Raw genomic sequence first — 13,889 nt, forward strand, 5'->3', positions numbered from 1 at the left:
GCTGTGATCTTTTGGCGCTTTAACTCAGTCACCAAAGATAAACCGCAGAGACAAAGAGATCGGTGCATCGGGGTGCAGACTTTTTGACCTACCCTTCGTCCCAGGATCTGATTGATGGCGGCACTCTCCTTCAGCGTGCACTCGGCGACCACGTTCGCACGCATTTCTTTCATGTAGAGCATGAAGGCGTTTAGCGGCTTCTTGATGTGCGGTCTTTTGGGCTCCTGCTCCTTTCTCTGTTCGTGCTGGGGTTTCCTGTAAAGACAATAACAACAACACCACGGGTGGAGGTAAAGAAAAGGGGGATACAAAATAGCAAAAAGAAGAGGGGATGTTGTGGTGCCGCAGTGGCGACAAAAGCAGCGAGGGTCTGGTTGCTGTCAGCGTATGGTGAGGCAGCGTGAGAGGGGTTGCCACGCCACGGGCCCCTGCCTCTTTAATCATGTGCAGTTGCACAGTCGCAGCCCTTGATGCAGAGAGATTACTCCACCAGTAATGGCAACCAAACCTTCTCGTCCACAGCACATTGGCAATCGCTTAAAACCAAATGCTCACACTCAAAGACACTCTGCTCCTACTCCTGACTTACTTTCTAACAACCTTTTTGATAAAGTACAGTCTTGGTGTCGGAATGGCCATGAATAATGGAAATATCAGCGATAACCACTTCAGGGCGCTCACAGCACTTCCCACTGCACACACTGGGGATGCGAATTCAGTTCATCCGAGCACTAATCTAGGACCTGTATCTGTTGCTGGCTAAGTGTGTTGTGATCCCTGAGGCCGAATGAAGCATAGGCCTGTTATCAGTAGAGCACGGGCACTCGCTGCTTATCTGCTCACATCAAGGGAATGAGAACAAGGCTCTGACAGAGGGTTTGCTCAGCAATGGCCTACTGTCGTGGTGGAGTGCACAAATACCTGGAAGTGTGTCGTCTCAGAAAAGAGTGAGAGTGTTTGATGAAGGCATTCTGTGTTTGCAGGACTCACATGTGCATGATATCTGTTTCATGCGGAGGCTCGTGTTTGACCTGTGGGTTGACGATGGCCGGGTGGGGGATCCCTGTGGCGTGGGGACCTGGGGGGCCGGGCACCATGTGGTGTGAGAACCTGCAATAACAGCAGACAGCAGGCTTTGATTAATTAAGAGAGGATGAAGAAGGACAGTTGCATTGAAAAGGGTGCCCTGCATGTCCAGTGATAGTGGATACACACTTACAACAGCGTGTGCACAAACAAGTAAAGAAGTCTATGCACATGTGTTTATTTGCTTGATGTTAGATGTGACAGGGATTTTTCAGATTTTTAAAGTGGAGTTGCATGAGGTGTAGTGAGAGGGCATACACAAGCACAACTCACTGAAACAATGGCTCTCTGGTTATCAAAGTTCCTTGTTTCTAAATGGCATAGAGTGAAAGACAAATAAATTCCCTTATGATCATATAAGCCAGTGTAACCCAGCCTTTTTAAATTGTCATCTCTTGATATAAAGCATATGTCCTTGTGACCCTCTACTCTGATGCTGTAGGAAAGAGGTGTCTTTTAGAATATTTAGCATTTAAAGAAATAATATTAAATCCTTAAGCACTCTCAGTTGACAGGGGTCTTCGACTGACTGAAGTGCCTACAGTGTATTACATACAGTAGAAGTCTGTTGACACACTCCCAGTTTGGAGAAGGAGGCTGGAGTCCGCAACGGAGGCAAAGTAATGGGTGCAGCAGCAAAATGTATTTTAGCCATCCAAGAAAAGTCCAACCTAAGAAAATCCTAAATAGTTTAAGTGCACACTACATTGAGAGTTTTTTCACTGCTTTGCCTCTCCATCAGACAGCCTGTTCTGATGCGGAAGCCGTTAACGACTTTAGTTCAAGATATCAGACTCTGCTGACAAGTACAGTAACTCTGGCTTGCTAAACTCTGACTGAGCAGTGGTAGACCAGCAGATACAGTTAGTTTGTGTTATTGTGTGACTTTGGCAAACTGTACAACCCCAAAGTCAAACAATAACACAAACAAAATAAATGATCGAGGCAGCAGTAGAGCGGAAGCTCCTGTGTTCATTTAAATTAAATCACTGTTTTTCTCAATGGAGCCTGGCTTTGAATACATAATAGCTTGAACTCTGTGTGACAAATCACTGATTTACCTTCGTCACACAAGGTTTAGTAAAGGTATTCTAAATATAGCGTTAACTTAAAACTGATTTTTTTAGGTGGGTCTTTTTCAGGTGGCTAAAATACAATTTGCCGCGGACCAAAATCCACAACCGGAGACTGCTTATCAGCAGTGTCAGGCTCCATTTTGCTTCTCCAAACTGGTGGTGTGCCGACATCTAAAGCATGTAATACACTGACTATTGATAAGTAACCGATACAACCCCACTTCAAAAGATCCGAACTATCCCTTTAAATGCTAAATATTCAGAAAGAACATGCCTTTTTCCTAAAGTATAAGAGGTCACAAAGTGACCTTCTTCTCTTATAAAAAAAAAAACAAAAAAAACATTGGGTGCCAATGGTGTATGATTACATGGGATTTTTTTTGTTTTGTGCTCTATCCCATTAATATCAAAGGAAGTACGGTAACTACAAGTGATGCAGAGCATGAGTTTTGCTTGTGTTGCCTCCTCACTGCACCTCAAGAACAATGAAGATCAGGCAAAATAAGAAGAACTGACACAGTAATGTTTTGTGGTCTTTAGTGTTTTTTAAAATCTGTTTCCACTTGTTTGGGTTTCTTTCTAAAGTGTTTTGAATATCAATTTTCTTCTAAGCATGAGGAAATCTCCAGATATGCTTTTCTTTCCTGGTCACTGTCTCAGACTCTTTGAGACTTTTCTTCTGAAATAATAAATCATTTTCACTGAGTTATCAGTGGGTTCATTATGTCTGTGTCTCTATTCTTCTATGTTTCAAAAGTCATCATGTTGTGGTTGTTTCATTCAGCTGGTTTGCTGTTTATTTTGTTGTAAAAACAAAAATTCTTGTGAAGCATTAAAATTTTCTGATCAGCAATGTTCAGTGCTGCAAACACAATACTTCCTCAGTCTGGGTACAAACCATGGCCAAGAATCCAAAATATTTGGTTCATCAGCTGGGAAATGTCCCTAAATTTGGAAAAGTTACTGAATCAAAAAATGGGTTAATATACTGCAGGTATTCAGAATAATACAGGAGGAAAGCAGAAGGAGACTGTCTGAGCTTCAACTGTCGCCCGTTCCTGCACCTTACATCTGGCTTCACTCAGAGTATGCCTAAAGCCCCGTCTTTACAAACATCACGCTGACAGAGAAAGAGATACTAAGGAGGAAGAAAGAGGGAAAAGGGAGAACAGGGGAAAAAAGTACAGAAATGGCAGTGACAAGGATGCAGTCAAAAAAGAAAGAAAGAAAAGCGGGGTAAAAGATGCTAAAAAAAAAAGGACATCGCAAACATGAAGTGACGCTCAGAGAGAGAAGTGCTTCCAGGAAGCTTTGATGGGGGTTAAGCAGCCATATGGTTATGCAGGGGCATGCATGCGGTGATGTGTTTGACATGTGCTGGGCACACAGAGGAGCGGTGTGGCTGAAGCCGCAGCAGTAACAGCAGGAACAGCCAGAGGCAGACCTCCCTGTGTAGGCTGCTGCTGCAGGCCAAAGCCAGCACAGCGTCAGTGTGCATCTGATGTGAAGAGACAGGATAGTAATTGCTCCTTGTTTACATGAAATCGACTGTGCATGCTTTTGCTTTTGTCTGTCTGACTCACCATCCCAGCGGTGGCGTGATCTGTCCGACTCCTCCAGGAGACAGAGAGTAGAAGTTGGGCATGTCTGGTCCGGAGTGATGCCTCGGCATTCCTAAACACACAACAACGGTACACAACTGTTACAAAAGATTCAGATTAAATTTTTCACTTAAAGAACTGCATCCTGTCAGTCTGCGTACCACTGAAATGTGCCCATAACTTAGAGAATCAAAGGCTGGAAAGTGTCAAAAGTTACAGCAACACTTCTCACATAAAGAACACCTTTATTTTGAGACCAACACGTTTCCACTTTTGATCATTTAGGTCATTTGACGTCCGTTTAACATAATTTCATATGAATTAGGGATTTTTTGCAGATATCTGATATGCGGATATAAAACAACTCATTTGGCCAATAACCGGTAGATATATCCATTTTTTCCCGAACTAATTTTACTTATCATCAAGTCTCTTCTGTAGTAGAATTATTAACATATTATGCGTTCTCTTATAGATAGAAACGGTAAATACAATGCTTTTCAGTGTGTGAAATATTCATACATTGTGCAAAATAAGAAAAATACTCTATACTAGGGTAGATGTTTTGTACATGTTCACTTTTTTGTTTGTGACGTAGACAGAAATCAGCATGTTGACCAATGTTCGATGATTCATTTTAAAGCCAATATCTGCAGATACAGACTGCATGTCGACATTATTTTGCATCCCTTATTTTAATTTTAGCTCCGTGTGAAGTGAATAAATATTGTGTTTTCAAATTAACACTTGTTAATTTACACCCTCCCAATGTTGAAATGTCTGTGGCCTACAGTGGATTTATAATTTCTTAACTGTTCACATGTTAACCTGTAAACAAGCAGGTTGGTAATATTCATGTTTGAGATTAAATCAATGTTGTGAACATAAAACATTTTAGCCTAGGAATGGTTCCTGGTATCCTTAGTTAGTTTGTTTCTATTTGGTACTTCTCTCAGTTTGCTTTTGCTTCTCCAGTTCGACTATTTTTAGGTTGGATGACCGATAAACTTCTGTTATTTACTGTACCACTAACTGTAGCTATACCTGCCAAATGGTGCTCTACCTCTTCATTTTTTGCCAAACCCTAACAATCAACCATATACAAAGCCCTGCACCATAAGTTATCATCAAATGATTTGTCATGTTTGGTTTACATGTTTTTTGATCGGACATTTTCTGATCTGATTTTCTTTGCCAATTGTAAACCATAATATTATGAACCTTTTTCCTTTAAAATCCATCAGTCCTTCTCACTCTTCCCATCATGTTTCACTAAAAGTCAAAGACGGTGCATGTGTCAGTGCTTGAATGAGCCTCTTGACCTCACCTCATCAACACCCAAGAAAAGGATAATATTTTCCCCCGCTTAGCTTGAGTCCTTCCAGTGTGTTTCAGCGTCTTTAAGCTGGTTAATTGAGCCTTCCACTTTGTGGCAGAGGCTGCAGCTTTCCCTGTAGACACAGGATTGACTTGGACTAACTGCCGGTGGATCTTCAGGACTAAGCTCCTCCATCTCTAGCTCGCCTGCTCCTACTGGGTTTCAAGGTCGAGGGGTCTCTTTTTGTAGAAAAGACTTAACTGGGAACGGGGCTGTAAAATAACTTAAACTTAACAAAATCTGCAAGACTTGTGTCTTCTTGTCTGCCATCTATTTGTGACTTATTCTAGGCAGAACGAGTGAAAATACAACTGAAAAACTGTAGATATCAGAAAATACTGTTCACACACATGGAAGCGCGCACACACACACACACACACACACACACACAAAGAAAAGAGGGCAAATGCCTCCAGATTAGCACCATCTTCTAATCCCTGCTGGAGCCAGCCTTTTCTCCCTGCCTCTATCTTTTCTCTTCTTCTTTCTCTCTCCAGGCTGTGGTCTGAAGGGGCCTCCCTCCTCGGAGAGGCAGGGCGAGCGGGGGGCTTATATCTCCAAAGCCAATGTTGCAACGCTGGATTCATAGCACGCATAGCACTACCCCCTGCCAACTAATCCACCACCTAACACTCCTGAGGGCCCTCCTGAGGGCAGAAGGGAAGGAGGCAAGGGGTGAAGTGGTGAGGGAGGCGGAGTGAGCCCCAGCGTGTTAACCTTGTCGCTCACACCCTTAAGGTTCCTAATTACTCACCCCCTTATTTGCACGTTTCTATTGACACCCAACAGGGCTATGCATTTCCTCTCAAAACAAGCAGTACTAACCCACTTCTCATGGTAAAACCTAGAAATAACCTATGTAGAAATGAGCGTCCAATGATAGATTTCAAGTTTTTTTACACAGTAAACATATAAGTGTTCCAGTGTAAAAAATTCAAAGCCCCCCCTCCGCTCGACCTTCCATCCTGCATTGCGGCCCTGTGCATATTAGAGCTCATAATGAGAAAATCCATGATTGTTTTTCATAATTAACGAGCAGATCAAAGTCTGAGCCCACTAAGTAAGGCAGAGCAGCAATTGGTCGATATGAGAGAGCGAGAGAGGGAGGGACAGCAAGAAAGAGAATAAGAGAGATTTAAGCATCTTCAGCTTAGCTCTGCTGGTATACACACATGAATATGCCTAGGGAAATCATTTGCAGCTAATTCTGCAACTGGATCGCTTGGACATGGATTTCTGTTGAGCTGCGAGTGCAAAGATCAAATATAGTAAAAAAGACCTCCAGGTTTTTTTTTTTTTCTTTTCTTCAGTGTTTGTCAGAAACTTCTCTATGGACTGGCAGGACCAACATGAGCAGTAAAATGGACAGCATTACTTCATAAACTGTACTACATGACAAAAAAATTCTGAAATCTGATGTGCGCACAGTGCTCAACAGCATGTCAACACAATTCTTCCCTGCTTCCCTTAGAAAAAATATTCAACAAAACTGTGTCTGATGCATGATTCCTCTGACATATGTGGAGCACAGTTTCTTTATATGTCCCACTCCCTTCATCTCACTACACTGTGTACTCTTGTGCTCAGTTCTACATTGTTATTTATAGCTGGTCCCTCAGAACCTCCCAACCTCATCATCATCTTCATCATCGCCTACATCCTGTCTGATCCCTCTCCTCCTTTTCAACTGGCAGCCGCGGGAGAAGAAAGCCGGGAGAAGAGAAAAAGGTGCGGGACAAAACTATGGCGGGGCCCACGTCTTTTTTTGCATTTCGTGAGAAGCTGCCAAAGTCTCCGGCTGTGCGGGGCTAAGGAGCTCGTCCAAACTGCTGAGGAGCTCCTCTGCAGCTGTCAGAGCTCGAGCTTGATGTTGTTACTGAGAGGCAGAGAGTGCAGAGGAAGAAGGGCAGCGGAGCTCAGTGCGCCGTCCCACAGGCTGCATCAAATGAGTTCATGCTAAGAGCTGATGGAAAGGATGACTTTGCTGTGACACATTTTGGTTTGTGACTCTATTGATTTTCTGACAGTGTTGGCTCAAAGTAATGTAAAAAAAAAGCTTAGGTAGTGCACTGTTTGCATTATTGCAATATTTTGAATAAAAATCAAATTCAAAATGCATATTGACAAAATCTGGTACTATGAAAGTTCTCCAAACAGCCCATTAGTATTTTTTAAGGCAACAGACAGGGTCACTATTTTTTTTCACTTCTGCAAATTAAAATAAGATGTTAGTGTTTTATTAAATGGACTCTAAATATGAGCTGGAAGTTGAAACAATGCAAAAATTATATCAGCACTGAGGGTTTATGTTTTGTTGGATTAAGTAATGAGGATGTGTCCATCTGGATGTAAATCGTAGAGGCACATATACTGATCTTATTATGGTGAACAGGTATCAGCCATTATTGACCTATTTCGTCATATACAAATTCTTCTTCAATGGTATCAGAAATTTCAGTGTTTTCACTGTTAGTTGGCAGAATGGCATGACTGATGGAGTATAAGTAGGTTTTTAATCCCACAGCAATCATGTTAACATGGAGAAAAATTATCCCAATGAGTTCAACAGATTTTAAATTTGGAAAAATACAGCACTGGCATCTGATTAGTATCATGATATCAAAATACTGGAATTTCTAACATAGTTACCATACCTTGAAAAACATAGATATTCGATACCATTTTCAATACAACAGAGAAAACTTCACATTGAGGGTATACGATGTAAAAAGAATTAGTAAAAGATAAATGTAAAAAGGCTATGACATGATAACAACATCTACGCTTCTACATGATAATGTCTTCTCTCCTAGGTTATTAGTTGAGGTGAAGCACAATAATTGTGGTAAACATGAACACTAAGAGACAGCGAAAAAGTGCAGCTGGTACCGAAGTATCGATACTACGGGAAATGAGAAACTGTTTCCAATAGTCAGAATCAACACTTATACAATACTTAAATACTAGGCATTTTTTAAGAAGTGTTGGCATATACTCTGTCTCTGGAGAGACAAAAATAAGATCTATTCACTTTTTCTTTTTAAAGTAGTTCAAATGAGAAATGGAAAAAAATGAGTTTTGTCCATTTTGAAAATACTGCCTTCTTTTAATTTGCAAAGCAAAAGGAGATGAGAAAATCCAGAGTAATTGGAGACATGGATCATTCACAAAGTTCTATTTCAGCAACCCTGCAGCCCACACAGTTGTTGTTGAGGCTTTGAGTGTGTCATGTTCAGATCTGTTTGCTCGATCTCTACCTTGTTTGTTGTTCACCTCCTGGGGGTGAAGACCAGAATGGGATCCTGGGGCGAAGTGCTCATCACTGTACGTGATCAGTGGGGTGAGTGGGTGGACTGCATGGGACGGCTGCACCACAGGGACTTTGTTGGACTGTGGAGAAAAAAAAAGAAGATTTAAAAACAATATGAAAGAGGGATGACATTATACATGAACTTCAATTTCATTATTCCATGCACAATATGGCCCTGCTCCCTGCCACATGATCTGGGGACTGGTATGGCACATGTAGTGCAGGTGGTCTGCCTCCTTGTAGATGTGGGTGAAGCTTAATAGTATGGTCATGAAAAAAGTAACTAAAGAACATTTATTCCAATTCCTTCTCTTTTAGTAGCCTGAGCGCAGCACCTCAAAACTTTGTTTAGCCTAGGTCAGCAGGACCGAAAACCCTATCCCCTGAAGGAACGAGGAAAAACAAGTCAAAGAGGTGCATGTTTGAGACAGCAGAAGAGAGAAACAGAGCTGGAGCGAATAGGAGCAAGCGAGCGATAGAGCAAAGAGAGGGGAGAGAAAAGAGAGATTCGCAGGGTAGAGTTAGAGCAGAGGTCTTAGGCGGGAGATCAAAGGCAGTCATTAGCTGGTGAATAAGGGGAGTTCATTACAGAGCAAGAGCCGGGGGAAGGAGAGATGAGGGATGGAGGAGGAGGAGAAGGGGGTTGGCTATAGAGAGAGAGCGCTAGTGAGACAGATGTCTACAGCGGTACTTAATGCAGGGGTAATCACGTCAACAGTGGCCTGACCACAGGCCCCCCATCCCCGGCTGACTCACAGAGACCTGCCTCCTGACAACTAAAATAGACCGAGCCAGGCCCAAAAATCCCCGGCCCCAACCCCCAGCCAATAGCGCTTACATGCTTCAGCAGCAACGAACACATGGCAATGCTTAGCCATGCTAAATCTACTATTCCAAATCTGAGCCCAGAGCAGAGTTGGAGTCAAAATATCACCTCCACAGGATATATGGCTAATCGGAGAGACGTCAGTTCACTGTTGGGTGAGACACGTCTTACACCAAATGGCTCCCACAAGCTTTGAATCAAAGAGTTTCATGAAATTGTAATCAGATGCTCTCACAGGAGCAGTCACCTGATTAATAATATTGTTGGAGATACTCATCTAAATTTAGTATGAGCATAATTTTGAGAAGAGACAATATAATCAGGGGACCGCTCTTTATTAGCTCTCACGTTGTTGTCCTAGTGAGGTGTCTGCCAAGGTGACATTCCTGCAGTGCTAACTGGTGATTGGTGCACATACACACCCACACACACGCACACAAAACTCCTTGGACACAAGGAAGGCTGGAATGTCTGCGTTTTCCCCGAACCTCTCGCAGACTGGCACCGGTCTCAACTTAAGACCCCTCTCTCCCCCTCCCCTCCTTCTGGGAACCTCCTAACCGGTTACACAAAGGGCAGTATGTGTGCTGTATGTGTGTTTGTGTGTGTGTGTATGTGTGTGTGGGTGTCAAAAAAATCTCCTCTACCAAATGACGCATCATCTCCAATAGATTCCTTATCAGGATGGGAAATCTCATCTCCCAGGGCCCGTTTCGTTCCCAGTTCCTCTCTTGATGTGCACCTCGTATGCCATCTATCATCTGCCACATTAGCCCCTTTAACAGTGCCTCCTCAAGGCGGGAATATTGCGCTATTAATATCGTTATTCGGCCTCACCGTTCTGCATGAAAGGTATAATAGTGGTATGGGGAGAAAGAGTTCTCGCATTTGAGTCAGCAACAGAGGTGGCAACAACGTCAAATCAAGGTCTATGTAAAAGGGACAACCCGTAGGACAAGATCATGGGTGTGACGTTTAAAAGCAGCTAGGAGCAGCTGGCAGGTAACTCAAACAAGACGAACAGAAGCAAAAGATGTCCACAACTTGGGAAAACAATGATTCAAGAGCTCTTTAGCATCCAAGCAGAGGACAAGATGGGTCGCCATATAAGAGAGAGCGTAAATAAATGTTGTTGCCATATTATGCCATTGTTATTGTTTACAAAGGGCTGCTGACATGTATGTTATGTCACATTAGAGACTGAAGCTGTTGTATCAAACATCATGCTCGTCACACATCAGATTCTGCAATGCCCGCATGCTGTCTAAAAATCACCCATTGGAGCATCATGATGCTGCATTTGTTTGGCCTTGTGTTAAAATGCAAAAACAGCACAAAGAAGGGACTTTGTAGCAGTCCTATGGCACAATTGCTGTGCGAAAAGGGATACTGTAGCATTTCAGGTAGCAACACACTGTTCACAAACAAGAAAAATCCTGTCTGGATACTAATTCAGCATTGATACAAAGGCTTTTCATGTTAGCCCAGGTGAGTGCGGTTCTTTGACCCTGGTCAACAAGAGTCAAAGGTGACGGGATAATCTGCAAGTGTGGGAGTGTCAGACCTGATCCTACAGAGGAGAGGGCTGATTAGTGAGGGCTGCTAACCCTAAAGGAGGGCTAACCAGGACCAGGGTGGCTGGGACATGCCTACACCAGAGGCTAAATGATAGCATTCTCGCCCATATTATTTTACGCCTCTCCACTCCCATTTGTTATCCTGTTGGAATGAGATAAGAACCTGAGGGATTATCATTTTAGCTGGAGGTCCTCTCCAACTTGTCGCAGAGAAAGGAGAAAGAAAAAGCGAGCGAAACAAAAGTTAGGCCCTCATACACACACATAAACTACCATACCGTAAAATAAATAAATAAATGAATAATAAAAAGGTGATTGACTCCCAAGCATCCAGGAGAGCTAAAGGCTTCCGCCAGAGAGGAGAAGCCCTCTTTTGTGCTTTTCCCAGTTACAGCTGTCAAATCCCATTTTTCTCAACTTCTTAATAAAGTGCCTCCATTGTGGCAAAAATCCACCAGAGAAAAACGTGCAGGCCTCTGTGACCAATACACAATTTATGGCTGTTTGGGTTCACATTTACATAAACTGCATGCCATAACTTTGCATGGTTTACTCTATGAAGAAAGGCAGAGGCTTCTTACATCTACACATCTTGCTATAATGAAGAAAATTGTATCAGGGTTGAGTAAAATCCTCACGTTTTAACTGTTAAGTTGCAGTTTTTACGTGCTAACAGCCGTCATGGAGGCTCCATTTTAATTCCTCCAGGTGAAGACTTGTTGGCTTGCTGCACCCACTTTGCAGCTCTTTGCAAGTTTACACACAAAAAGCATGACACCCTTTTACTGATTTTCTCAAGGATGAAGACTGAAACACTCAAGTCACCACAACCATGAGGGTCATGGCGTATCGCTGCAATCTGACCCCCTCTCATCTCGCATCCTGTTTCTAAACGCCCTTCGCAGCAGCAGCAGCAGCAGCAGCAGCAGCAGCGGTGTTGTGATGGAGGGCGGCCATATTGGAGGTCCCTTTTATTGTATAGGAGAAATAATAGGCTTAGGATCTTTCTATTCATATTTTTCAGGGAGAGCGAAAGAGGAGAGGCGGCGAGGATTGAAAAGAAAACGTTCCATTTGGAATTTCATATCCAGGCTTGGCCGGCCCTTCTAAAGAACCCCTCAGATGTGGTTTTAAGAGAAATTCATTGTGCGGAACTGGAGCTGGCAGGAAGCCCTCCATGGAGGAGACACTCCAGTGTGTTTCAGCACAGGGAGCCAGTGACTTGGCGTGCTGTCTGAAATTGGGGGTGGGGAAGGGAAATGGGACGTTTCGTTTTTGTTTCTTTTTTTTTTTTTTTTCTGAGGGAGGATTTTTCTGACGGCACGCCGGCGTCTGTGAGCTTGTATTCTGTCAGGTTCCACCAGCATCCTGCCATGGTTTTCTGAGCAAGAGTGTGTGTTTGTGCATGTGTCTATGTGGCGTATGTAATAACTATCCCTGCAATATTGCCTTTTTAGCATCTCTCTCACTCTCTCCCCTCACAGCACGGCTTTTGTACTCCACTCAATTATACCACTTCTGCAGAGTGGAGTGGAAAAAAGGGAAAGCGGGAATTTTATAATAATCACTTCCCACTTCTGTAATTTATATGCAATGAGGACTCTTCGCGCCTGCAGCTACAATCAAGTGTGTAGAAACCATGTGAGGTGTTTCACAAACAGCTGGGGAGATGGCAACTCAAGTGGTGGCTATGGATTCCCATGCTGCTAAATCTTTTCACTCAGATCCCCTTCTCACCCCAAAAACCCAACCTCACCTACTCACGGGATTTTCTGCAGACTAGAGGAAAAGGATGCACATGAAAATAATAAGGCCCAGGACATTAACAGGAGAAAAAGATGAGGCAAGAAATTGTAGTGTGATTGCAACCACTGCCATCAAGGGTTTGCTGTAAATTTTCTATATGATATTGATTGCCGTCACCTGAGAGAATCACTGGCAGAGAGCACGCACGACCTTAAGTAACATCTCTGGCTGGAGTTTCCACTGACAATGTGATCATAAAGAAGACAAGATCTTGAATGGAAAGCCTCTGTAAACGGAAGTGGAGGTACAAAACAACAATGTGCTATCTTTTTCAAATATTTTTAACAGCAGGAGTTACATAAATTACAATTAAGTGGTTAAAACCTGACCCCCCAGTGTATAACATATAGACTGGGAGGGTATGAGAGAACTACCAGATGGAGCGAATTATGTTGTAATTATGTTGTAATTACGTACTCCTTGAGACTCCAAAGAGACACACATTAAGAGGTGGGATCCTGCCATAGCTAGTCAATACAGTAAAGTGTCAAACACAGTCTGAATAGATTCCTCCTGTCTCATCACACATACTCTTACATCACTGCACACATTCAAACACAACTCCCCTCCCTGACCCCCCTTACCCCATCCACCTTTCTTATTTATCTTTTTTCCTCTTTTTTCGTTGTTCTACTGATTCACACCTCTGTTCTTTAAGTTTAAGTGGGTTTTTTTCTTCTCATTGCTTTTTTATTTAATAATTTATTATTACCTACATGTTATACCATTATTGTGAAATGAAGTATGGTCTGACAGGACGGAGCAAAGAAAAAATTTAATTAAAAAAAAAAAAAAGGACAAAACTGTGGACAAGATTGTCAATAGGATCATATGATTTGTTGAATCAGAAATAAAAACGAAATAATTTTTTTTTAAATGGGTGTGCCCAGTACAGAGTCTCACCCTCAGACCAGGTGTTCACTCTCAGATGTGTTTGTGCACAAGTCGTCCGACCTTTTCCCAACAAAAGTGAGCAAACAATCTCCTGTCATAGCTTTACAGCGCAGAAAAGAAAAGGGACTGCACCTCCCTCCTCCCCTCCCTTTTTACCAAAACCAGTGGAGACCAACCTGAGGAAGCTTAAATAAATAACCAATTACCATTCGCAGAGCGGGTTGAACCCCACCAGCTTCAAGTGGAGTGCTAAAAATGGAATGTTTTATTGGCAGGATGGCCCCTCGGCCAGGGGGCTTAATGTAACGAAACCCAATTAATGGAGAAGAAAGCCG

General features: G+C 42.8%; 1 protein-coding gene across 3 annotated transcripts in view; it reads right to left on the reverse strand.

Annotated features, from left to right (window-relative positions):
• lef1 (lymphoid enhancer-binding factor 1) overlaps window positions 1-13,889 on the reverse strand; it is a 51,053-nt gene that overhangs the window by 14,452 nt on the left and 22,712 nt on the right. For 2 of the 3 annotated variants that reach the window (XM_042485656.1, XM_042485655.1), the window contains exons 4-7: window positions 8,399-8,531; window positions 3,746-3,836; window positions 991-1,110; window positions 93-264 (exon numbers count right to left, since the gene is read on the reverse strand). In XM_042485656.1, the coding sequence (XP_042341590.1) occupies window positions 93-264; window positions 991-1,110; window positions 3,746-3,836; window positions 8,399-8,531 (516 nt within the window). The remainder of the gene's footprint in view (window positions 1-92; window positions 265-990; window positions 1,111-3,745; window positions 3,837-8,398; window positions 8,532-13,889) is intronic. The other variant, XM_042485657.1, reaches the window with a different exon arrangement.

This window comes from Plectropomus leopardus, chromosome 4 (assembly GCF_008729295.1).
Source record: "Plectropomus leopardus isolate mb chromosome 4, YSFRI_Pleo_2.0, whole genome shotgun sequence".
Classification (NCBI taxonomy): domain Eukaryota; kingdom Metazoa; phylum Chordata; class Actinopteri; order Perciformes; family Serranidae; genus Plectropomus; species Plectropomus leopardus.